General features: G+C 37.9%; 2 protein-coding genes and 1 pseudogene across 5 annotated transcripts; all 3 read right to left on the bottom strand.

The window, feature by feature from the left end:
* Window positions 1-434: 434 nt before the first annotated feature.
* On the bottom strand, window positions 435-5217 carry CT-BMY (chloroplast beta-amylase). Its single transcript, XM_077379063.1, has 4 exons — window positions 4456-5217; window positions 3307-3517; window positions 2003-2113; window positions 435-1402 (listed from the first exon to the last, which is right to left on the bottom strand). Exons 1-4 carry the CDS (start codon window positions 5046-5048, stop codon window positions 614-616), a joined length of 1704 nt encoding a protein of 567 aa, XP_077235178.1. The 5' UTR covers window positions 5049-5217; the 3' UTR covers window positions 435-613.
* A 6215-nt stretch (window positions 5218-11432) lies between these two features.
* On the bottom strand, window positions 11433-18081 carry LOC143877179 (uncharacterized). 4 transcript variants are annotated; one of them, XM_077379064.1, is made up of 7 exons: window positions 17794-18079; window positions 17606-17707; window positions 17008-17094; window positions 16489-16575; window positions 15638-16261; window positions 13892-13963; window positions 11433-11916 (listed from the first exon to the last, which is right to left on the bottom strand). In XM_077379064.1, exons 1-7 carry the CDS (start codon window positions 17914-17916, stop codon window positions 11680-11682), a joined length of 1332 nt encoding a protein of 443 aa, XP_077235179.1. In that variant the 5' UTR covers window positions 17917-18079; the 3' UTR covers window positions 11433-11679. The 4 variants fall into 4 exon arrangements, with proteins under 4 accessions (XP_077235179.1, XP_077235180.1, XP_077235181.1 ...); XM_077379065.1 differs by having other exon boundaries at window positions 15638-16246; window positions 17794-18077; XM_077379066.1 differs by lacking the exon at window positions 17008-17094 and having other exon boundaries at window positions 17794-18081.
* A 3918-nt stretch (window positions 18082-21999) lies between these two features.
* Window positions 22000-23008, bottom strand: LOC143876942 (FCS-Like Zinc finger 3 pseudogene; annotated as a pseudogene).
* Window positions 23009-23442: the final 434 nt, after the last annotated feature.

The raw sequence follows: 23442 nt of genomic DNA on the forward strand, positions 1-23442 counted from the left end.
ACTATATAAGGCGATCTTATAGATTCAGGGAAATGTTATCAGCACTACTGTATTTTGATGAGGGCACTCCTCACTTTATTAAACGTATGGTATGCCCCCACACCATAGGATTATCCAAACCGTCCATTAGATGGGCCACAGCCTAAATAGGTTGTGCCTCAAAAGTCATTTCCAAAGGTTGATCCTAACCCTCTATAGATCAGAGAGTTAGGATCAACCTATGGAAATAATTTTTCAGGCACAACCTATTTAGGCTGTGGCCCATCTAATGGACGGTTTGGATCATCTTATTGTGAGGGGTATACTGTACTTTTAATAAAGTGAGGAGTGCCCTCATTAAGATACAGTAGTGCTGATAACATTTCCCTAGATTTACCCTACTTTTAAAAGTAAAAGAAAAAAAAAAGAGAAAGAAAGAAGTTGATCTATCATGGTTTTGGAGAGAGATATATACCTTTTATTGATATCTTTAATGTCAATAATTGAGACATGAAACCATTATATTTCTCTATGTTCTAAGTTCACAGAATTACATACATTATTTTCTTCCTCTCCTAATCTTTTCCCACGTAAAAATACTCATCTATTTTTCATCATACATCTACATTTCTCTTTACACTAATGCAGCAACCTTGCTCTTCTGCTTCCGATCACTTACAAAACCAACATAAAGGTCAGAGTGACCGGAATCGGATTCCGAAAGTTCAGTCCTCCGACCGCCTTCCTTCATGTTCTTCACAAATGCAACTAATTGTCGCCAATTCTCCCCTTCAAATAGCTTCTTGTTCATCCTAAGGTAAGTAAATGCACTCAACCCATTGCCGGAATCCGACCTACTCGTCGCCACCACCTGCCCAAAAGCTGTCTCATCGTATCTCTCCAATGCGTTCTCTCCGGCGAGATCCGTCCAGGCATTCTTGGTCGCCATCTTCACTTGCCGGACAAGTGATTCCGGAGAACAATTCGCGTGACTTGGTTGTTCTATATCTCTCATCTCCATACATGTGAAATTCAATACAACACCCCTCTTACCAAACATTCGTGCAATTGGCAAATAACCGTCTTTGTGTCTTGTGTTGTAATATCCGGCCGTTAATTCGGCAGGGTGGGCTCTTGTTTTGTAATGCCAATGGATTCCAGCAACTTTGCCGGATAGTTTGGCGCCGGTGCCCTGGAATATGCCTTCGGCAGCTGATAGAATTTGGTCACCATGCTCTAATAGCTTCTTAGAGTACCACTCTAGGAAGAAGTTACCGTACTCGGTGTTCCACGTTCCTTCTCTCTTGAAAAAGCCAGTGTCCTCCGGGAACTGATTGTATTGGCCCGCATCGTGGGGCCCGGTCCCACCCCAATCCTTCTTTCCAATTGCTATGGCTGCTGCTTGCAGAGAAGCTTTCATGTACTGCACAAGATGATCTTGTTAATTATACAAATTGGACATTCACCAAAGCTTATATGTTATGTTTACTTTTTATGCATGCAAGCGTTATGGGCTTGAAGTCAGATTGGGCCTACAGCAACCCACATCGGAGTTCCAAGGGAGGCCTTTGTGAATTGCGATGGTTATACAATCGAGTCTTTGGGGGGTTTCTGGAATATTGTATTGTAAGAGAAAGTCCTTTGAATCATTGCTATTTGACTAGGACCTGTTCTAAAAAAGCTGCTGTATTTTGAATTGTTTGTTGACATGTTCCTAGTCACTAAACATGGGCCGCATGTATTGTAGACAATCTCATCCGTGATTGTAGAGACCCATTTGGTTGGTCTCCAAATCATTACTCGGACTTTTTTCATTGTAAAGTTAGGAAAATTCACCTCTGATTTTAATAATAAGGGAAGTGATACATCAACCACCTTTTCTTCACCGGGCCACTCCCCTCTTGTCACACTGCAACGGGGTGGCCCAGGGAAGAAATGGGGTGAATTTTCCATTTCACTAATAGAATCATTTGTTCCTCTTAGTTATTACAATAGTAAATGATGTTTTGATTATCTTGTTTACCTTGTCGTAGCATTGGAATTCTCCGATACCCGGAAATCTCCATGTACCGTTGCTTTCTGGATAAGAAGGATACCTCAGCTCTCCGCAAGGTCCCATTCCAACTTGAATTTCCTACATTGAATTTGAATGAAAAGTTTGTAAGCTTCAAAATCAATTTAGACACGTCATAGGGAAGTGAAAGGAACAAACAAAATGTGGGGTTTGAGATAAACAATTCAAGCCTCATTCAAACCTTATCTATTGGTGTGGGTGCCACATGCAATGTGCCATGTGAACAGAAATCCCAGCCTTATTAGACCCGGCATAGTTAAGTCCTGAGAAATTATATGGTGCAAGGCCTTCAACAATAAGTCCTTGGTACGGTGGAGGTACCACCCTTGATATTTGATCCAACAGAAGCTAGGTGGAGGTACCACCCTTGATATTTGATCCAACAGCATCTTCTGTTGGATCAAATATCAAGCATGGTACCTCCACCGTATAGTTGTAAGGCCTTACACCATATAAAAACTCGTCCAAACCCGATTTATAACTAGGAGACTGATATCTAAACTACCATATTTTGATAACGGCACTACTAACTTTTTTTTACATTTTTTTAATTAGCTTCTCACGGCTGTTACAATACCCAACATGCTATCGACATCCAATCAAAACAGGTTTAAAATTTAGTAGTGCCATTATCAAAACATATCCTCATATATATGAGCAATGATAGATACAAGTGAGCCCTAGCATAAAGAGCCAAAAAAGGGCTCTGGATTGGATCCACGTCATTTTCAGTTACAATTTAAAATTGGTTGAAAAAGTAAAATCAGTTACATTTGATGACGTGGATCCAATCCAGAGCCCTTGTTTGGCTCTTTATGCAAGGGCTCCCTTGTATCAGGGCTCCCTTGTATCTATCATTGCTCTCTCTCTCTCTCTCTCTCTCTCTCTCTATATATATATATATATATATATAAGGGAAACTAATCAATAATAAGATATTATTGAGTTATGTCTATATCTCCATCTGCATATACATGAACAAAGGGCATGTGCACTGTATGTGGTGTGTAGTGTGGGTAGCATGCATGCACAACAAAGCTCTCTAATTTTGGTGGGACTCCTAAATGCCCTACAGAAAATTTTAAAATCTCATTCTAAGGTTAAGTTACTCCTCTTATTATAATATTTTTCTTGGATTCTAAGGTGGGGTGTCTTTTCAATTTTATCTTCTATTTTCAATTAAATTTTTTTTTTGGGTTCAGATTGAATTTCTAGATAAGTTTCAAAATTGTAAGCTGGCATGAATGGCTTACCACAATCACTCCTCCAAGATAATCTTTGAAATTTTCGCGGAAGCTAGTCATGTAATCAGAGTAGACTTGGATGGGTGTTCTTCCTCTAAACACAGGCAAAGAATCACATCCCAATGAGATGTATTCTGGGTTTCTTCTTCCTGATCTGTCTGTATAGACAAGGTCAGGGTTCTTGCTGATTTCTTCAAGGACCCATGGCGGTAAAGGAATGCTGAAAATTCAAAGACAAAAGGATCATTAGAAAGAGCTCAAAGAGAATCTCAAAAACCAAACATATTATGTAAATAAAACAACATCAACAAGGATAATAGAAACAAGGAAAATGATATAGCAACCCACTTGTTATGGTCCTTTTCATCGGCCCCTTTCATTTAGAAATCTTTTCTTTCATTGATAAAAGAGATGAGTTGAAAGTAGCAATAAAGATGTGTGGCAATGCAGCCCCATCATAATGAAAAATAGTAATGGATAAATTCAAAATGAATTGTGAGAGAGAACCATGAATTGAAAACAAAGGTGGGAGATTCAAGAAGAAAGAGGATATGATTAAAGAAAAGCAACTGGAACCCTCCAAATATCTCTACATGCAAACCCACAAAGAAATTAAACAGGGGAATTTGAAAATAATGATACTTCTCACAAATAAAAAAAGCAACACAATAACCTCAATTTTTTTTTTAAAAAAAAAATATGAATAATTGCAAACAAGGGATTGTGGTGAAAAATCCAAAATTGAAGAAAAACACCCATTAAATATTTTATATGTAAAAAATATCTAGAAAAAAAAATGGAAAATTGCAAAACTCTAGAAAAAAAAATCACTTGAAAAAAACCAAATCTTTAAAAACCTAGAATCATAAAAAGAAAAGAAAAGAAATTCCAGGATGACTTTCATATTTCCATTCCAGGGTTGAGCGTGTAGCTCAATTAGAAGGTGCTTTGTGTCACAACTGCTAGGTTCTTGGTTCAATCCTAGCAACATAATAAAAATTAACATTAAAAATAAAAATTATATAACGAATGAATTCAGCTTCTGCTTCTATTTCTATAATTCTATAAACTAATAAACAAGGACATAGGGGTGACTTCATTAGCATGATAACATGGCCTAAAAAAAGAAACCCCCAAAACATATTATCCCTTCCATACCTGCAAGAGTCTCCAACATTTCCTCCACATTGATGAAAAGACATAACAACTTGAAGCTTGAGACCATGCCTTTGCACCATTTGAACAAGCTCAAGGTAGCCTTGCCAGTTATAATTCAAGGGCCCATCTTTCTCCACCAATCCCCACCAAGCATCCACCATCACCCCCTCCACCCCGGCACTCTTTAGCGCCATCAAACTAACGTTCAAAGCCCGCGGCTTGTTCAAGTTCCCTCCCGTGTACACAGTGTCTAGAGGCAACATAACAAACACAGGAACTCCCAAGCCCGCAGGCTTGTGACCACCCGAAAGCCCATGTAGTCTCTCTCCCTTCTCATCTCTCCTATCGGAGAAAACTGACACCTTATCGAGCGATAATTGTGCATTTTGGCTCGAATTTTTGGCCTGGAGACGGCACGAAAGCTTGAGAGGCACATAAGATATTGAACCATAGGATTCTTCAGGTGTTTTGTGAATTTTGGTTTCTTTTGGGGTGGTGAAAGAAGGAGGAGAACGAAGTGTTAAGGCCATGTTTTGTTTTTGTAACAAAGAAAGAGAGGAGATATGAGAACTGTAGTGGGAAGGGCCCTTCATTTATAGAAAAAAAGGTAGCATTTGAGCCTATGAAGGAGACAACATTGGTGGGCTCTGGTTAGATGGGAAAAAAGTGCAGAAGGGCAAATGAGTCGGCACACCTTTTTCTTCCTCATTTTCATGCGAGAGTTTACTTTCTCCTTCTCTCCTTGTCACAACAAAAGATAAAATAAAGAGGAGTACGAAGCTTTTTTTCAAGTGAAATATGTGAGTGTTATTTACATATTTCTTGAGGAGAGGTGTGAATAAAGAAATTTTTTTAGGGAAGTGATTTCAGCGCTCCAATGTTTTGATGAACATGCACTTCACTTGTTTGCCGTGTAGTATTTAAGGGGCTTTAAGAGCTTTTTGAAAATCGTAATATTCCTCTGACAACCCTTTAAATACTAGACGGCAAATTGGAGCGCAGAAATCATTTACCTTTTTTAATTATGTAAACAATTCCATAGATTATGAGTTTAAAAAATGCTGAAAATTGTCACCGGCACTTGATGTGAACTTTGCACGGTGACTTAATTAAAACATGTCGTATTGGTCATTTGGTTGCATACATGGTTACAAAATTATTCGAATAGTTGAAAAAAATTTTATTGACCACTTTGAACTTTAAAAAATCCTAAACAATTAAAAAATCTAGCATATTTTTAAATAAACGTAAATTATCTGAATTAAATCTGATTTAACAAATTAGTCATCAAATTCTCATATATTATTTTTTAATCTAGTAAGAAATTCAGAATTAGAGACATTGTACTAAAAACTAAACCCACATTATAATCTAGAAAACACATGCACTTAAGAATACATCCATTTTTTTGTTGCGTTTAATTAAGAATACATATTAGTAAATATACGTGTTGTAAATAAAAAACCGTATACATTTTTCTAAAATTTTCCTAAATATTTTCTGCATGTTTCAACCATTTTCCTTGACACAATCATTCCCGAATCCAAACAAAATGATATTCCCACTCCTATTTTCTTAGAACTTCTCTCAAAGTCCCTACAAGCTGTCAAGAATTCATTGGGTGGCCCACATTGCCAACCTAGACTAATTAGTAATCAAGTTTGGTGGTTTTCTAAACATTGGTTAAGACAAATTAAGGTTAATTTCAATCAAGCCATATTGTTAGTAATAGTGGTAGTGTATGGGGAGACCTAACCCTAATATGCTCATATAAATATAAGTGGTTGCGTAATGGGAGCAACACGCATAAAGCACTAAGAGTGATTTATGGTTTTCTCCGGGTGGTTCCTGATCTACCAAGGCAAAGCCCTAGATTTTACTGAACTAAACATCTAGACTTAGTTAGAATTGAAGATCCCTCCAATTGTCGACAACAACGATTGGATTCGACATCAACGATTGGATTGCACACATCACCTGATAACTCCATCTGATCATCATGGTCAGAGGTACGATTTGATTTCCGCATTAAGATTGAACTAAGCTAATGGTTTGTGTTTAGTTTTGGGATGAAACCCAATTTCATTTCGGATTTAATTTGGGTATAAAACTGTAACTCTTACACAAAAATTGCACCCAAAATGCAAGTCGGTTGGACACTAAACCGACAACTTTTTAAGTAAAGAGGGGTGACAAGTATCAAAACAAAGGCTTCAAAGAAAACTCTCTCAACTATATATCCTTTGAATACAAACATGGGGGCTTGATTTTTTTTTTTTCTTTATCTCATAGACACGCAAGCATGAAAGCTCCCCACAAGCCTTGTTTTGTCTTTTTCTATCCCATGCATTTCTCATGTGGACGACGAAATCTTTTAAGGATTTTTTGAATTTCTTTTTCCATTGGCCTTTGTTGACTTAAGATAAGAAGAGCCGACTCATCCTTTCCTTTAGAACTTGCGGTTGTAACCAATTCTATTTTTCTTTCTTGCTTACCTTCTCACCCTCTAAATATCCACAATCTTAGATAATCCATTGATTCAACAATTTTGCTAACATATGCATGTGGGCCCAAGGATCTTACTCAAACAAAGATCTCATTTCCTCTTGTCTTAGGTTTGGATGCCATCAAAATCGGTCCTTATTTGTAAATGAAATTATGGTTAATCTTATCAAGAGGACTGAGTAGAAAGTCACCTTTACAACTAAGGGTGTCAATTTTGGCTCGGGCTCGGAAGCTCGCTCGAGCTCGGCTCGAATCCTTAACGAGCCGAGCCGAGCCCGAGTTAGGCCAGGCTCGGCTCGTTAAGGCTCGTTAAGAATTTAATATATTTAAATATATATATATTATATATTAATTTATACATTAAAAGAGTTGTCCATAGAGTGAAAGGGGGGGGGCAAAATATGTCACTTCATTTTTGGAACCCCATTTGTTACTAGGACCACCACCCATAGTGTAAAAAAAGTAGTCAAATTACACAAGTAGGGCTGTCCAGGGAAGATGAGGGGGTGTGAACATAATATAACCCGAGCTCGGTAAGGCTCGCGAGCCTGACCGAGCCGAGCTGAGCCGAGCCTGGCCAAGCTCGGCTCGTTTACACCCCTGTTTACAACCAATGGTAAAAGACAAATAGTCTTGGTCCCGTCCGAGCGGATATCTCATGCCATAAGATAAAGAATAAAAATCAACACTTTAGCTTTTCTTGATGAAACCCTAAATGGGGCTTGATTGATCAAGGGCTTAGGAACAAATGATGATCAATGTTTTCTCAACAGCATTTTGCCCGAATTGATGTGCCATTCGGATCAACGGATCTGATCACATAAACTGCGTAGAATGAGGCCCAATAAGTGTCTTTTAAGCGGAACATGAAAGTAACTCTCTTTTTAGCATTTTCCTTTCAAAATCGGCCCTTAGTTGCAAATAAAATTATTTTAAGTTAATCTTATGGGAAATGATATCCCCCCACCACCCCCCCCCCCACCAAAACGTTAGTCGTTAGGTTTTAAAGGCAAAAGATAAACGTTAAAGGGTGAATTTATCCTAAAGTTGTGAACCACTCTCACAGAAACCGTTAAAGAGGGGAGATTTTATCCGTTTAGGGGGGGGGTGTGGTATCAGTGCCCTAATCTCATTTGCAAATAAGGGATTAAAGATTATTAGGAAGCCATTGACTATGATTTTGCATAATGGATTATACACACATATTTTTTACAGAGAACGAAGAAGGTCCCCACAAAAGGTTCAAGTGCCTTTTTGCTTGTGGTTCTCCACGAGTGACGTGTTTCCACGCCCACCCTATCATCCATCATTGTGCCAATCCATTCTTCTTTCCGTGCAAGTAAAATGCCGGTTTAGCTTGGAGGTTGTTGGAAAGATTAGAATTAGATAAACATTTTGTCTAGTGTTTTTTTTTTTGGACTACCCATAAGCACGTTACTTCTCCTTTAAGAAAGACATTTCTTCTGTGAATCCGCTTTGAGTGCAAGGTTGCTTTGGATATTCCTTCCGCCACTAAAATATCTGGTATTCCTTCTCTTTTTAACGAAAATTAAACGTTTTTAGCGACGTTCACGTTGATGGATCTTTTAAAATAAGCATCATCTTAATATGATAATTGGAATATCCCATTCTTTGTATATCACTATCGGAGTTTTTTATGGTACCCGAGCAGGAAGTCCTGTGCCCTTGATATTTGATCCAACAACAGCCCACTTTTTAAAGAGGCTACTGTTGGATCAAATATCAAGGGCGGTACTTTTTTACACAATTCCAAACATAGCTTAAGAAAGAGATGAAATCTTCAGTTTACAAAAGTTTCTGCATTGGGAAAGGGATAGACATGGTAAAGCAAAGGTATTTTAGAGATTATGTAAGAAGGAAAAGCTTTAGTTATAATATCTAAGTTTGAGAAGCTGTTGTTACAATCATGGTTTAAAATTTCGGTTTCGGTAACCTTTTCGGACCATGGGAAAACCGAAATTTCGGTCGAAATTTGGTATTAATTAAAAAATAATATTTAATTCATTTTGAAATTTCGGCCCTAAATTTTGTAACATATATATATATATATATATATATATATATATATATTTTAAATTACAATTAACTGAAATTTCGGACCGAAATTCCAGAAATTCCGCCGAAATTCAGAATTTCGGAAAATTTCAGTTTCGGTCTCCACCGAATTTCGGATTTCGGTCGAAATTTAAAACCATAGTTACAATATAGGAGTTTCAAAGGGATTGAAATTTAGGTTTTTGTGTAAAGGGAAATGATATTCCACCTATTTTGTTTGTCCCCTGAAATAGCTTTATTTTCAGGAAAAACACAAACAAAAGGAGGTGAAAATGCAGCCAATTTTAGCAAAAACAAAACTGGTTCAAATACTCGTACGTATATGTATGCCTATGAAGAATACCATTCTTTCAACCTCCACCTATCAAAGTTTCTTCTTTCTTTGAACCTCCACCTGTCAAAGTGCCAGCCATGTAGGCTTATCTGGCAATGGCCACTTTGCAAGTTGTTAGACAAACATGGGGCATGGACTTGGCCATTTCAATTGCAAGCCACATCTCTCTCACTCATGTCGGCAAGCTCCCAATCCTTGTGGTTCATGGCAAGGTCACATTGCTAGCTGTTTCTAAACTTGGATTAGGCAACCATTCTTCTAATCTTAAAACACCCCAAATCAAGCCAAAGTTCTATAGGTGCAGTGTTTCAAAATCACATTGTGCCTCACAATTAGTTTGCCTTTCATAATCGCCAACGGATTAGAAATTAACACCATGAGTTGGCCAATTACATCAACTACAGTAGAATTTAGCAGCATGAAATGATAAAATGGCCCATGGCCTAGAATGATTTAGCTTAATATGTGCATCAATGATGTATTTCTTGCAAACTAAAATGTAGGGTTGTTAGGAGACCTAATTCGGATAGAATACAACCATGTTTGGGTCATGATTCGGTCGGATCCTTGGTATTTGGTTCATGATCCATTTGGAATCGGACATCCGCAGGACTGTCCAAGATCTAATAATAAAAAAGTACAATGAGAGGAATGCTAAAATGAAGGGCACCCTAGCAAAAACCAGCTACAAGGGCACCACTATTGGACCATCTAACCAAAGTGCATTTGTAATGGCACATAAAAAAATAAAATTAAAAGATTAACAAATGCATTATGGGGAGATGGCTCTCTGTTTCTCCTTAATTAATCAACTTCTAAGTAATTTGACGATCATTTCTTAAAGCAATTTGACGATCCTACCAAATTCCATTGGACAATGCTTGTGTAGGGTCTCTTTCGCAAATGGTGTAGAGACAGATTTTGAGACTACAGACGGATTGTGATCTCTCTAAGATTAACTGGGTGAGTCAATTGTTTGGCAGCTACACATGTGCATAGGACATGTAGATCAAGTCAGGCGGAGTCAGAATTAGGATGATTCAATGACGTATAGCTGGCACTTTGGAAGGCAGTGGTGATCTTCATTGATATGACTCAGGTTTATCTTCTTTTTCTTGCTTTAGTGTTCTTCCTAGAAGTATTTGTCATTACATACACTAGGGTCACTAGTTGGTAGACAAGTGGTTTGAGATGGGTGAGCTAAGGGATTGAGAGGGGGTTAAAGAGAGTGACAAAGTTAATTGGAAGAGAGAATGTATTAAGGAATGCATGGAAAACAGTTCCACAAGTCCATGACAACGGAATTGCAATCCTTCAAGGGTCCTCAAGGCTATTTCTTGTAGCATCTACTCCTTTAAGGCTCTTCTAGACTTCCATGCAGTTTTGCACTCAGATCAAGTAGTTTCCAAGGCCTGTCCGACGTCAAATTGCACTCCTTCAAAGAGTTTCTCACGTCCAACACTCCTCTCTTGAAAAGTTTTTTCTTTTCTTTTTTTTAATGGCAAAGAACTATATTAATAGAGAAAAGAAACACAAGAGGACCTGGCGATAGAGATGAATTCTCTATTGAGAAGTTAATCTCAAATTCTTCTCCTACTTTGAAAAGTCTTTATCTCCAATAAATTCAGAGTGGAAGTCTTGTAATTTGGATGGATGCTTCCTAATAGGATCCCTAATAAGGAATTCCTATGAGCATCAAACACTACTGCTACCCTATCCATGACCTTCCATGTCATCATGCCATGGGTGAACCCTTCACCTGGGCCCTCACTTTTCCACAACCCTCCTGGATCAAGAACGCTAGAAAAAATAATCAAAATGGCTAAGTGTGGATCTTTTGAAGTAGTTTTAATTCAATTCACTCTTGAAGCTTTAAGTATATTCAAGTGAAAATATCCTTGATCAAGATTGAAAATACTGCTTTTTTAAATTACTTTAATTATGAATAAACATATACTTTCAAGAGACCATCCTTTGCTTTGAATGGTTTTTGTTTGTACGGACAGATATTTGTTGATTCGTCCCTCTTCTAACCAAAGTGCCATGATGAGAGAACTCAATCTAACCATAAGAATATACCAATTAACAGTATCATTTATGTTTACACTCTTAATTACAGTCTAATCTGTAAAATACAAAGGTTTGCTGAACAACTATTAGTCAAAGTGACAATCCAAAAAAAATAAGTTACATTATACACGGCAAAGTACAAGATTAAGGGAAGGGTCTGACCTTTTTACTGCTTTCGACGGTGTTTTCCCTTGAGAGGAACAAATGTGATGTGTGAAGCAGCTTCATCCATCTCAAACTCAACTCTGAGCTATTGGAAACACGGAGCCGATTTTGTCCCTTCCCAGACGATAACATTTGATATTGACAGGGTAGGGACCCAGCTGAAAGTAATTATCCTCCCCACCCAAGTAGAAACACAGAGTAAACAGAGCAATTTCAAACTCTGGGCTCACTCCAACCAGAATACTCGATATAGATTTAAGAACGCCATTCCATTCGAACTGAATCGTAAGCAACTGGGTTTCAGAGTCTGGCTGCAAGTGCCCACAAAGATAAAATTAATACAATAGTGATGCCTTTTTCATAAAAATTGACATCCTGGCAACTTGACAAATTGATAAACTGGAGAAACAACATTCAGCCCACTGCGAGAATGCATGCATGAAAAAAAAGGGTAAACTGCACTATGATTCAACTATCTGTGAGCATGGGATAAAGCCTGTACTAGTGTTCATTGTGCTGTGAATATGCAATTGAGAATTCTGAAACCGTCATTTCTATGTGCAGAAATACTAGAAAATATGTTCCATATGGTCGTTCTAAGTGTCATTGTCGTGTATTTTACAAACACCGGATAACTGAGAACCTATTGAGATACAATGGATATGGCTTTGTCATTCTCCCATATGTAACTTAAACAGGTCAAAGTCGTGGAAATGAATATGGTACCCAATGGATCTTGGTGAATTCTTTTTTTGAATGATAGAAATCTTTCATTGAAACCGAAAGGGAGGACCGAGATGGTCAGTCCAGAGAAAAGTATAAAATCATTATAAAGAGGGAACAAAGCAAGAGACAACACAAATACATACGATATGCAAATAATAAAGTACATACGTATGATATGCACATAATAAAGTTCACATACATAGGATATGCACATAATAAAGTACAGATCTACTGATGTAAAAAATAATAGGTTTGTTTTAGAATCCCACAGCCCAATTTGGATAAGATACCAAGTGTACCAAGCTGAAAAATGGACAAAATTACTGCAAGAAGAAAAAATAAGACACTGAACTTTACTGATTCCAAGGTTTTTTTGGAATCTAAAACCCACATATGCCAGGCATCTGACACCCAAAGGTTAATAATCAATATCAGCATTTAGAATCACGGCATGAATGGTACCATTCAAAAAAAAATATGGCACGAATGGTAGTAGATCCATCAACATCCGTCTCAAGATTTCTATTGTAGACCCTATTGCTAAAATGATTAGCTATACTAAAAATGGCAGTCAAACAGTAAGTAATTGTTAGCTCTGTCAATGTTGTTAGCAAACATCTTCCCTGAAAAAAAAATCTCACTCACAGAATTAGGAGGCACACTGTCAACAGCCTTCGCTGATCTAAAACTAACCTGAATGATTATGGAGGAATGCATTTATTAAATGAATGAGTATCGAAAACAAAGAACAAAAAAGAAGAACATTAAACTGTTTCTCACAATAATAGATAATAAAATAATATTTCACACTTGACACAGTACAAAAACATGTCGACACGCCTACAAATCCTGACACTGCTAGCAATACGTACACAAGTGTCGATCTATGTCGACATGCGTGTTGACACGTGTCAACACGTGTGTCAACAATAAATTAAAAAGTGTCAGCTAAATCATAGCTATATGTCATCTATTAATGTTTGAGTTATATTTTATCTACTTCTCTGTTAGGTTCCCAAATTGTCTACTATGGGCTAGCCTGCCAACCCTATAACAGTCACTATCAAAGACATGCTAGATTGGCATGATGCATGGCATCAGGTATCATATGGAAATGAAGAAACACAATTGATTAATGATGTGAAAAATAAAACAATCTTGACAAGGTCGCATGACAAGAACCGCCACTTCATTATAAAGTGAAATTTAAAAATATACTGCAACAATGTGGGAATGATACTAGGCATATTTAGAGTGTTAATGATGGGCATAAAGTGTCCAGCAATATAGGCAAATATACAAAAAACAAAACAAAACTCTGGCAAAGATAATTTTCAAAACTTGACCTTGCAGACGTAGGTTGCCGACATAGGTAGATCTAGACTTATTGTAGGCCATCAAAATTTTGGGTTCTGACATAATGATGAATCTATATCTTCCAAGTGAAGAAATATAACTCTTAAGATGAAGATTTAACTGCCTCAGAAGACCAAGGTGAAATCACTCATTTCATAAAATCCGTTCAATGTAATCCATGGTATTTGAATATAAGTTACTTACAATTTCCCCACGCCTTCTTGGGAAAATATAGCCTTGATAGTCAACCTTCCCTTTTGCTTCCTCCAGGTAAAACTGCAAATGGAGAACCAAAGACTATTATAAAAGCCAAAGGCTAACAGAAAATAGTTGCATTAATCAGGAAATAAGAAGTTTTAAAGCCAGCAAATATAATAGCGTTTGAATTAATTCACAAAACAATTCGTAATTAACAATGATGGACATCTTTAACAGGGTTATGCAAAAAAACCCTACTTGCAGCGATATCCTGAATTACAACGAACAGTCTGTAAACATTTGCTACTTTTCACTGTAGCCATTGATTATTCTTTTATTATATATCAGGATACCGTAGTCCCTTTCTTATTTAATTTTCTCACGAGTAAATGTTAATTTGGGTATCATGTGATAGAGATATGTTATCCAAGAATCCACAATTCAGCTTAATAATGATTTTGTAAATATTTAAGATTTGAGAACTTTTTCTGACAGTTTTGTATTGTTCCTTTATATGCATGTATTTTGTAGAGCACATTAGTTTTCAGTGACTAAAAGTGTCTCTAATGATCCGAAATTGTTGACATTGAGACACAACCAATTTCCTAAACATTGAGACCTGCAACACATGTTAATTAGGTGACACACATCTGATGTGTATTATTTAGCGAATTCCCAGGCATCACTGAGATTCTCCTTAGTGTTTTTGCCATTTTCAAGTTTATGTCCGGTTGTGGACATCACAAACACTGATTCAAAGTCACAATCTCTAAATTCAGAGAAACTACCATGCTTAAGAGTATATCCAAGAATCCACAATTCAGCGTAATAATGATTTTGTAAATATTTAAGATTTGAGAACTTTTTCTGACAGTTTTGTATTGTTCCTTTATATGCAAGGGTGCATGTATTTTGTAGAGCACATTAGTTTTCAGTGACTAAAAGTGTCTCTAATGATCTGAAATTGTTCACATTGAGACACAACCAATGTCCTAAACATTGAGACCTGCAACACATGTTAATTAGGTGGCACACATCTGATGTGTATTATTTAGCGAATTCCCAGGCATCACTGAGATTCTCCTTAGTGTTTCTGCCATTTTCAAGTTTATGTCCGGTTGTGGACATCACAAACACTGATTCAAATTCACAATCTCTAAATTCAGAGAAACTACCATGCTTAAGAGTATATCTGACATCATTCTAAATCCACTAAGTTCTTCTAGACTACACAAATGATATTTGATATTATAACAGTATGTATCATAGTTTCAAATTCCCCTACGTCATCATCGACTCACCAGAGCCGACTCCCTTTTTCCTTGGCCGTGTTTTTGTCCGAGTCCACATTTTTTCCCCTACGAAGTCAATGAAAACTCCTCTCTCCCAACTTATTACCGCCTCAATTGAGTACTCAGCAATGTCAACTGAGTACTCGATCGCGCTGCACCAAGTTGACTAGGATTTTCTTTGACCACATTTTGGCCCATATCTGCCTTTTGAAACACTGGTATGTATACCATTGCTTTATTGTATGGGAAATGTGATAATAAGGTATATCTGATTATACAATAAAAATTAGAACAATACAGAACTAGACTTGTAAGGGTCATGTTCCAGTTCTTCACTGATATATTTATGTTTGGGTTTGACTACTAACCACCATTTATCAGAAGAAAATTTGAAGTATTTATCAAAGAAATGCAAGGTGAAAGTAACATTGAACTAGGGAAATCATAAAATGTAATGCACCTGAATCCAGTTGTGGAAGCCAGAAACTTCATGTTCCCCACGTTGCTTGATTTCACCGACAAAAACATGTTCAAATGCAGAAGAGGAGCCAGATGTACCACCTCTGTTATAGAGATCAAACCAGAGACCAGTCAAAATTCTCTTAAAACCTTCATAATGCTCAGGTATAATGCCCTTCAAAAGAAGATATTTGTAAAGATATTTGATGGGTGCTGTCCGACTGATCTCCTCTATGAATGCAGCTTGCTCCTGCCTCTCTTGAGAAGTAACAACTTCTTTAGACCCTTCATTTGGGTTGTAATTGTCTAAAAGAGAAGAGAAACGGGAATAAGTTGGGCGCTTGAATAGGTTATCACTCATCCAGGAGAATAGACTTCCTTGTGCCATATCTTCCTTTTGGTAAGTCTTTTTCCCTTCCCCACAGTCAATCTCATAGTCCTTTCCAGGCACCAAACGGTTCAGATCAAGTTCCCAAAGCCTGCTACAAGCCTTTGATAAATCAGAAAGCTCCTCTGCAGAAGGTTCTATATCAGCACCGTAATCAACCTCCTCAGAGTACCCTTGTTCACTAGGAGGCTGTTTATATCCATGCCGATTTTCCATCGATACCTGACCAATAATAAACTGCCTTCTAAGCATAGATTAACGGACAACAAACAATATCAAGATGACCTTAACAAATCAAATAAATAAATAAAAACTGAAAAGTATGGCAGTAATTATGGAGATGCAAGTAAATTGGAGGTGTTAGACCTAGCTCAATATTTTATCTTTTGATATTTTATTCAAATAAAAAAGGTATAAGTTTCTTCTTCTTCTTCACCATCAACTTAACTTATCGAGGAATTTACCTTCTGGTGTCGTCTTTGAGGGGGAGGAGGCCTCTCGGCGACAGTCTCCCAACCCTCCTCCTGATCCCTTCCTTCATTATCTTCTTCCTATAAACCAAAACAAAACAAAACAAGAAAAAAACTTATCAACTTCAGAGTTTTCATTTCCAACATCATTTCATTACACTTTACAAAAAGAAAACCATTGAGAAGTGTGCAATGAGAAAAAGTGAGAAAGGAAAGGCAGGAAAAAAACTTTGAAAACAGCTATCCTCAAGACTCAAACTACGAGTGAACACAATTAAATTGCAAGTGTTAGACCTCTCTCTGTTATTTTTTTAAAAAAGTAACAGATCTATTAAGAAAAGAGAAAGTGCAAAACATTACAAAATGTCATTGGGCAGAGGTTGCCCAAAACCATAGAAGGTATATGTACACCACTCTTAGCTTAGCCTAAATAAGGAATAATGCTTGTGTACGTTCAACAGTCTCACCCTAGTAAGAGAAGGGAGCAACATCTTGACTTGGTGGAGAAATTACCTGCTGGTGCCGTCTCCGAGGGGGAGGAGGCCTCTCGGTGACAGTCTCCCAACCCCCCTCCTCATTCCTTCCCTCATTATCTTCCTCCTATAAACCAGAAAAAATAAAAAAGGCAAAAACTTCTCCACTTCAGAATTTTCATTTTCAACATCACTTCATATCAGATTAGAAAACCATGGAGAGGTGGGCAATAAGAAAAAGTGAGAAAGTAAATGCATTAGAAACAAATCGAAAACATATCTCCTCAAGACTTGAATTATGAGTGAACACAATTAGAGTATGGCAGCAATTAAGGAGATGACAAGTAAATTGTAAGTGTTAGAGCTGTCTCTATGTTCTACCATTTTTATTTTTATTTTTTAAAAAAGGCAACAGATTTACTAACAAAAGCTAAAGTTTAAAACATTATGCTAGTGTAAATTTAATAGTCTTCCTCTACTTAGAGAGAAAATGGAAAAACGATTAATCTCGACTTAAAGAAGAATTTCCTTCCCTCATTATCTTCTTCCTATAAATAAAACCCAAAACAAAATTACCCATTTCAGGGTTTTTCATTTCCAACATCATTTCATTACAAAAAAGGGAAAAAGTAACATACCTTTCTTCTTCTGTTCCAAGGGTTCTGCTGGTTATAATGGTGGGCACCATATTCAACATTGTTTTGGGGCTCCTCCTCCTCCTCTTTCTCACCTGAAACAACCTGCAATAGAGTGAAAGTTGTGATGAGAGGAAGAAAACAAAGCATTGAAGTAGGGATTGGAGTGTAGAGGTGAGAATGGTAGTAACCTGAGCCCAGGTGGATCTAGTGCGTTCTTCTTCTTGAGAATGAGAGGGGTTGTTGGGTCTTTCGTCTTCGTCTTGGTTGTTGCCTAGGGCTACGTTGATCAAGCCCTTTATCAGACCCTCCATTTCTTCTTTCTTTTTGTTTTACTGGCTTTCTCTGGTTCCTGATTTTAGTTGTGAAAGAGAGAGAGAGAGGGGGGGGAAGAGATTTGGATTGGACCAGATCGGAAGATGATACAAATAAGAAAAGGTAGAGACAAATTTGATGGGATCTTTTGGGATTGGTTCTGAATGTAAGTCAATTAAAGTCGGGCGTTGGAGGTTTGTAGTCCATATGTCCAAGTCATGATATCAGCACTCTGTTTTGACAAATGGGTACCCTCAAGAGTCTTCGCCCTTTTGACAAACGGGCACCCTCAACTCAGTGGGTAGAAACTAAAAATGTGGATATATATGTCCGAGTTTTCATGAATTGGCTCTCGAGTCGAGAAGGTTTCGGAATTACAACGGCCTTTAACCCCCACGAAAGGGTGAATGGTATCACTTTGTCGTTTTGATAATGACACTCTTCTCTTCTTGCTTAGGTCACACACTCACACTCATACAATTCACAAAGAGCAACTATAGTTGGGGCCCTAATAATTAGAGGAATAATAGAATGAAGGGCGCCTTTGCAAAAAATCATCTTCAAGGGCATCCTATTGCTGGATTTTAGCAAAGTGATGCGACGAAAAAAGTGGAAAACGTGTTGTCTTTGCATAAATCAACCAATGGGGGTGCCCTTCGAGTTGATTTTGCAAGAGCACCCTTCATTCTATCATTCCTCTAATAATTAATATTGCCTCATTCTATTCCCTTACCCTTAGCTACCTTTATTTCTAGTGCCAAATTTTACACCTATCTATCCGGCAAGAAAAAACCCAACAACCTCCTGCCATGGTTTTAAATTTCAACTGAAATCCATTAAAATCGAAATTTCAGATTTCAGTCCGAAATTTCGATTTAATGACATTATTTATAAAATAAAATAAAAAAGTCGTACAAAATTTCGGCCGAAATTTTGGTGGGGTCCGAAACGGTTACCGAAACCAAAATTTAAAAACCATGCCTCCTGCTACATTGTCAAGTAATATTGAAATGCAGAACAGTTCAATAGACTTTTTCAGTAGTGTTTAGGTTTCATCATCTATGTCCCACACAATACTCTAATATAGATTTTGATCCAAATTGGATCCATCACTCTCTTAATTGGTTAACAGGTAAATGTAAAGCAATCTAATGGACCCCAACGAAAATGTAGAATAAATAGTAGAATGCTTTTTTCGAAACAGGCCACTGTGTACGTGAAATGCCTACATTTGGAGGGTGTCAATACAAGTTCCGCAAGTATAATGTGTGTTGAAATTCTATGGACGGTGGGTAGTGGCTTTTGTAACTTGGGGGAATGTTTTTACGAGATTTTATATGGTGCGCGGGCGGTGAAGTCAAGTGTGGGGGGTACCACCCTTGATATTTGATCCAACAGCAGAATATCAAGGGCAGTACTTTGATCTCCCCCCCCCCCCCCCCCCCCCCCCCCCCCACACACACACACACACACACACAGATCTCCTCAATACACTGCCAACAGCCACCTTCTCTGTAAGAACGTTATGAGTTCTTGCCCTGCTGGTGTTGAACTAGCCCTTAACCTAACCCCTTCTGGGATTAGCGTGCCTTCACGAGTGCTAAAAGGACTAATATTACTCTCCTCGGTGTTACCCAATGAAATCCAGTCTTGGAAGCCAATCGAGCATCGCTCCATAATGACAAGCTCGAGATATGGTATTGGCTTTCTTTATAAAGTCCTCTCGATTTGCTTCATTGAGACCAACCCCAAATGTTCGAAAAGATGCTTCCATGATAAACGGGACGATCAATGCACACATTTGAGCGATTCTACATTATTCTCTCCTTATACACTGATAGTCTCGTCTAAATTCAATCATATAATCCGCATGAATGTCGAACCTTTCGCATTCGGGTTGCCCAGCATACCAACCAGCTTTAACTGACTCAGGTCTTTGACATCCAAACTTGACCTGGGTTTGAGATCGACATTAACAATCTGGTGTTTTGCTAGGATGTAAACAGCCCCAAGAAAGACAAGGGAAATTTTCAACTTGTGAACTGATTGACACACTTGTCCCGGGTCTGGATAAGCATATGGGTAATTAAGCGGAAGTCTTAACATGGTTTCAAATTCCGATTTCGGAATGCGTTTCAGTCCTCACCGAAACCGAAATCATTCAAAATATTATTTTATTTAATACATAATTTCAGCTGACATTACTGAAAATTCGGCAAAATATTAAATAAGGGAAATGATATTTTCCCCCCTATGACGAAAAACATCCCCCCTCCTCTATGTTATTCGTTAAGTTTTAAAGGTAAAGAAAAACGTTAAAGGGAGTGAATTTACCCTCGAGCAATGAACCATTCTCACAGAAACCGTTCGACGGGGGTGGAATATCAGTTCCCTTAAATGATTAACAGAATCGGAATTTCAGAAAATGAAATTTCAGTCAAAATTATGTAAAGTTTCGTGTATATCGAAATTTAAAACCATGGTCTTAACCACCATTCTTTGCCGTCCTCGCCTAATACTACCCTTTCAGCATCATAAAATCATCCACCATTCAGCTCTTCAAGGAATTCATGGATATGAGCTAGGTCGTCATTAGCAATTGTATATGGTAGGAAGCCATCTGCATACTCTATTAACTCTGATATGGTAATGGTGTGTACTTCCGGAAGGCATCTTGGGCAATATATCCACTATCATCAATAACCACTTCCTTCCCGTCCAGTACGGCTTTCCGGTGTTGTTCTTTAATTATGTGTGAAATAAACAGTTACTCCAAACTTGGAGATGGCGTTTATACTTAACACTCCTCCTCACGTGTGGCCCCTAATTTTTAGGCTTGGCCTATATGTGGCCCCCTTTTTGGGTTTGGCCATTCCATGTGGATTTTGGATTTTGCTATCAAGGAGGCTTGAACGCATGCATTTGCTCTAATACCATGATAAACAACTAATTACTCCAAAAGCATAAGCCGTTGGAGATGGCGTTATTTAATCATTTATACTTTAACATTATGTTCATGTTCTTCTTGTGCTCTCATCCCTCTCGGTTGTGAGCTCTTCTTAATCTTTAATAATTCATTACCTTTTCAAAAATAAATAATAAAAATCCTAAGCCCCACATTAAAAAGGAATTAGAAATTATATCAAATATCAAGAAGAATAATATCTCCCCCCCCCCCCCCCCCCTCTCCCCTTCCTCCGACCGATAAAACCCCCCCTTTAACGTTATTCTTTAAGTTTTAAATGCAAAGAAAAACGTTATTCTTTATCCTCAGGCAGTGAACCATTCTTACAGAAACCGCAATGATTGCTTATGAGTATGACATGGACTCCTTGTCCCCTCTTTTTCTCCTAGGGAATGATGTCCTCTTTCTTCCCTCTCTCATCCCTTCCTATATTTTGTAATGACACCCCTAAATTTTGGCGGGAATTTTAGAAATTGTAGGAAAAAAAAACCTAGCAAATCTCGTTGACTTCACTGTTGGGATTAAAAAGCTCTTAGGATAAAAAAAAATTACCGGCAACCAAACGGGCATTGAAGTGGTGTATTTTATCCGTTTAAGGGGGGAGGGGGGGGATATCATTTCCCAATAACGGTCAGGATCAACATATTATGACATATCAAAGAACGGTCCAGATCAACAGATGGTGAAGCCACTGATATTGGGCTCGTCATGGAACTTGTTTTTATCGAACCGGATGACTAATTAATTAAATTATTACTGCGGGACCCAAAAGGATCCAAAGTTCCCATTCCAAACTAAAATCCCACCGTTAGATCGATGCCTTCAACGGAATCAATGGCTCAAAAACTATTTTCTAAACCACTAAACAAAAAAAACGGAACGGAAAAAAAAAAAAAAAAAAGACGAAGATCACAGTAGACGAAAATCTCAAGGCAATATCCAAATTTTACGAGATCAACAACGCAATCAACACTCATATACACAATTACACATACACAGAGAAAAAAAATCCTCATATGGGCAGTTTCATACGTGCCCTTTACTTTCAGATTTAAAGCCGACATTTTTTTTTTGGGGGGGGGTGGTGGGTTGCCTAATGTTCTTATTTTCCGTTCTTTTAAGCAGCAGCAACGGTTCCCGTTCTTGAATGGAAGTTGTGATTTTTGGAGGTGGATTTTTGTTGGTCTTTTCTAGAAGAAGCCCTCAAAGGAAGATTCCAGTTCTTCTCCTTGGCCTCGTCTATATCAATCTGCTCTTGTCGGCACTCTTCGCTACAGAATGGTGTATCTCCTCTGCATGACCAAAATACCCTTCACAGATTAGAAAAAGACCTTCGGAACCAAAATCTTTACTTAACCCTTAAAAAAAGAGGAGATGATCTTATAATAAATCGATCCAAAAAAGGAAAAATAAAAGAATAAAATGTTAGGAATATTTCATAAATTCCAATTAGTATTCTGAGGTTTCATCATGAATACAGGTGAGGAAGGGTTTCCTTTCGACTATCTCCACCCATCTTTTCTAAAGATAAGAGGGGTATTTCGGTCATAAAAAAAGTGGAACCATTTTTGCAAGTACCGATATCTCATCTATGAGAATTTATATGATGGGTGGCCGTGAAAACACGTGAAGTCTTGAAAAACAGGTACGGCCCACTTTTTTTTTTTTATGATCCGAACCGTTCATCTGTTTGGGCATCATAGAAATGAATGGCACCTGCCTTTTTAAAGAAAATCAGGGGTGTTTTTCTCTTCAGAATAGCATTTTGTTCAAGAAAATCCCAGAAGAAGGGAAAAGGTGAAGGAAAAATCAAATGAAGGGAGTTTTTCTTTGGATTCAAACCTGTACATGAAAATATCTGTGTTGCAACCAAGGGGTTTCTTGCAGAGATAGCAAGCTTCAAGGAAATGATGGGGTTCTTCGGAATGGAGATCGTAGAACCTAGAAGAGGATCTCAGAGAATGAGAAAATGCCATATAGCTTCCCAATCTTTTGGATGATTTAGAAAAGATAGGGACCTTTCCTGAAAACCCAGCTTCCATCTCTGCAACAGAGGCGAGACCCTCGTCTTCAACAATAACAGGCCTTCTCCTATTGGCCCTGGTGCCAAGAAAAATGGAACCCATGGTGTGTGTGAGAGTGAGAGTGAGAGTGAGAGGGAGAAGGGTGCTGTTATAAAGAGGGTTGGTGGAAGGAAGGGAGGTTTTTCTAAACCACGGTGGCTAGGAAAACTGGAGCCTTGGGGGTATTAAAATGGGAGGGACGTGCAAATGCCATTGGATCTTGGGCTAATTTACAAGAATGACATTTTGTACAATGTTGGTTTTGCTTGTTACGTTGAGATGTTTAAGATGAGGAATTTGCTTGTTTAAAAACCCCAGCAACATTGTAGGCAAATTGCTAGAGTCTACGGCAGAAGGTGGAATGCTAACCTTAAGGGCACCTTTGCATAAATAAGCAGCAGAGCCGCAGAGGGAGCTCCTATTTGATCCGCGTCTTCAATGTGAATTCTTTACTAGTTTACTTTATATTTTTCAATGCTATAATAAATGCATCTTGG

This window comes from Tasmannia lanceolata, unplaced genomic scaffold (assembly GCF_043159265.1).
Source record: "Tasmannia lanceolata isolate RefF3 unplaced genomic scaffold, GAP_Taslan_0.1 ptg000005l, whole genome shotgun sequence".
In the NCBI taxonomy this organism is placed as follows: domain Eukaryota; kingdom Viridiplantae; phylum Streptophyta; class Magnoliopsida; order Canellales; family Winteraceae; genus Tasmannia; species Tasmannia lanceolata.

Bases quoted from the DNA above. Each gene is read 5' to 3' on its own strand.
- LOC143877179 (XM_077379064.1), bottom strand. From the start codon at position 17,916: ATGGAGGGTCTGATAAAGGGCTTGATCAACGTAGCCCTAGGCAACAAC. The intron at 17,708-17,793 runs GTTACTACCATT...ACTCTATTGCAG, and splicing joins CTAGATCCACCTGGGCTCAG to GTTGTTTCAGGTGAGAAAGA. The intron at 16,262-16,488 runs GTAAATTCCTCG...CTTAGAAGGCAG, and splicing joins CTCAAAGACGACACCAGAAG to TTTATTATTGGTCAGGTATC.
- CT-BMY (XM_077379063.1), bottom strand. From the start codon at position 5,048: ATGAAGGGCCCTTCCCACTACAGTTCTCATATCTCCTCTCTTTCTTTG. The intron at 2,114-3,306 runs GTAAGCCATTCA...AATTCAATGTAG, and splicing joins ATCTTGGAGGAGTGATTGTG to GAAATTCAAGTTGGAATGGG. The intron at 1,403-2,002 runs GTAAACAAGATA...CATCTTGTGCAG, and splicing joins AATTCCAATGCTACGACAAG to TACATGAAAGCTTCTCTGCA.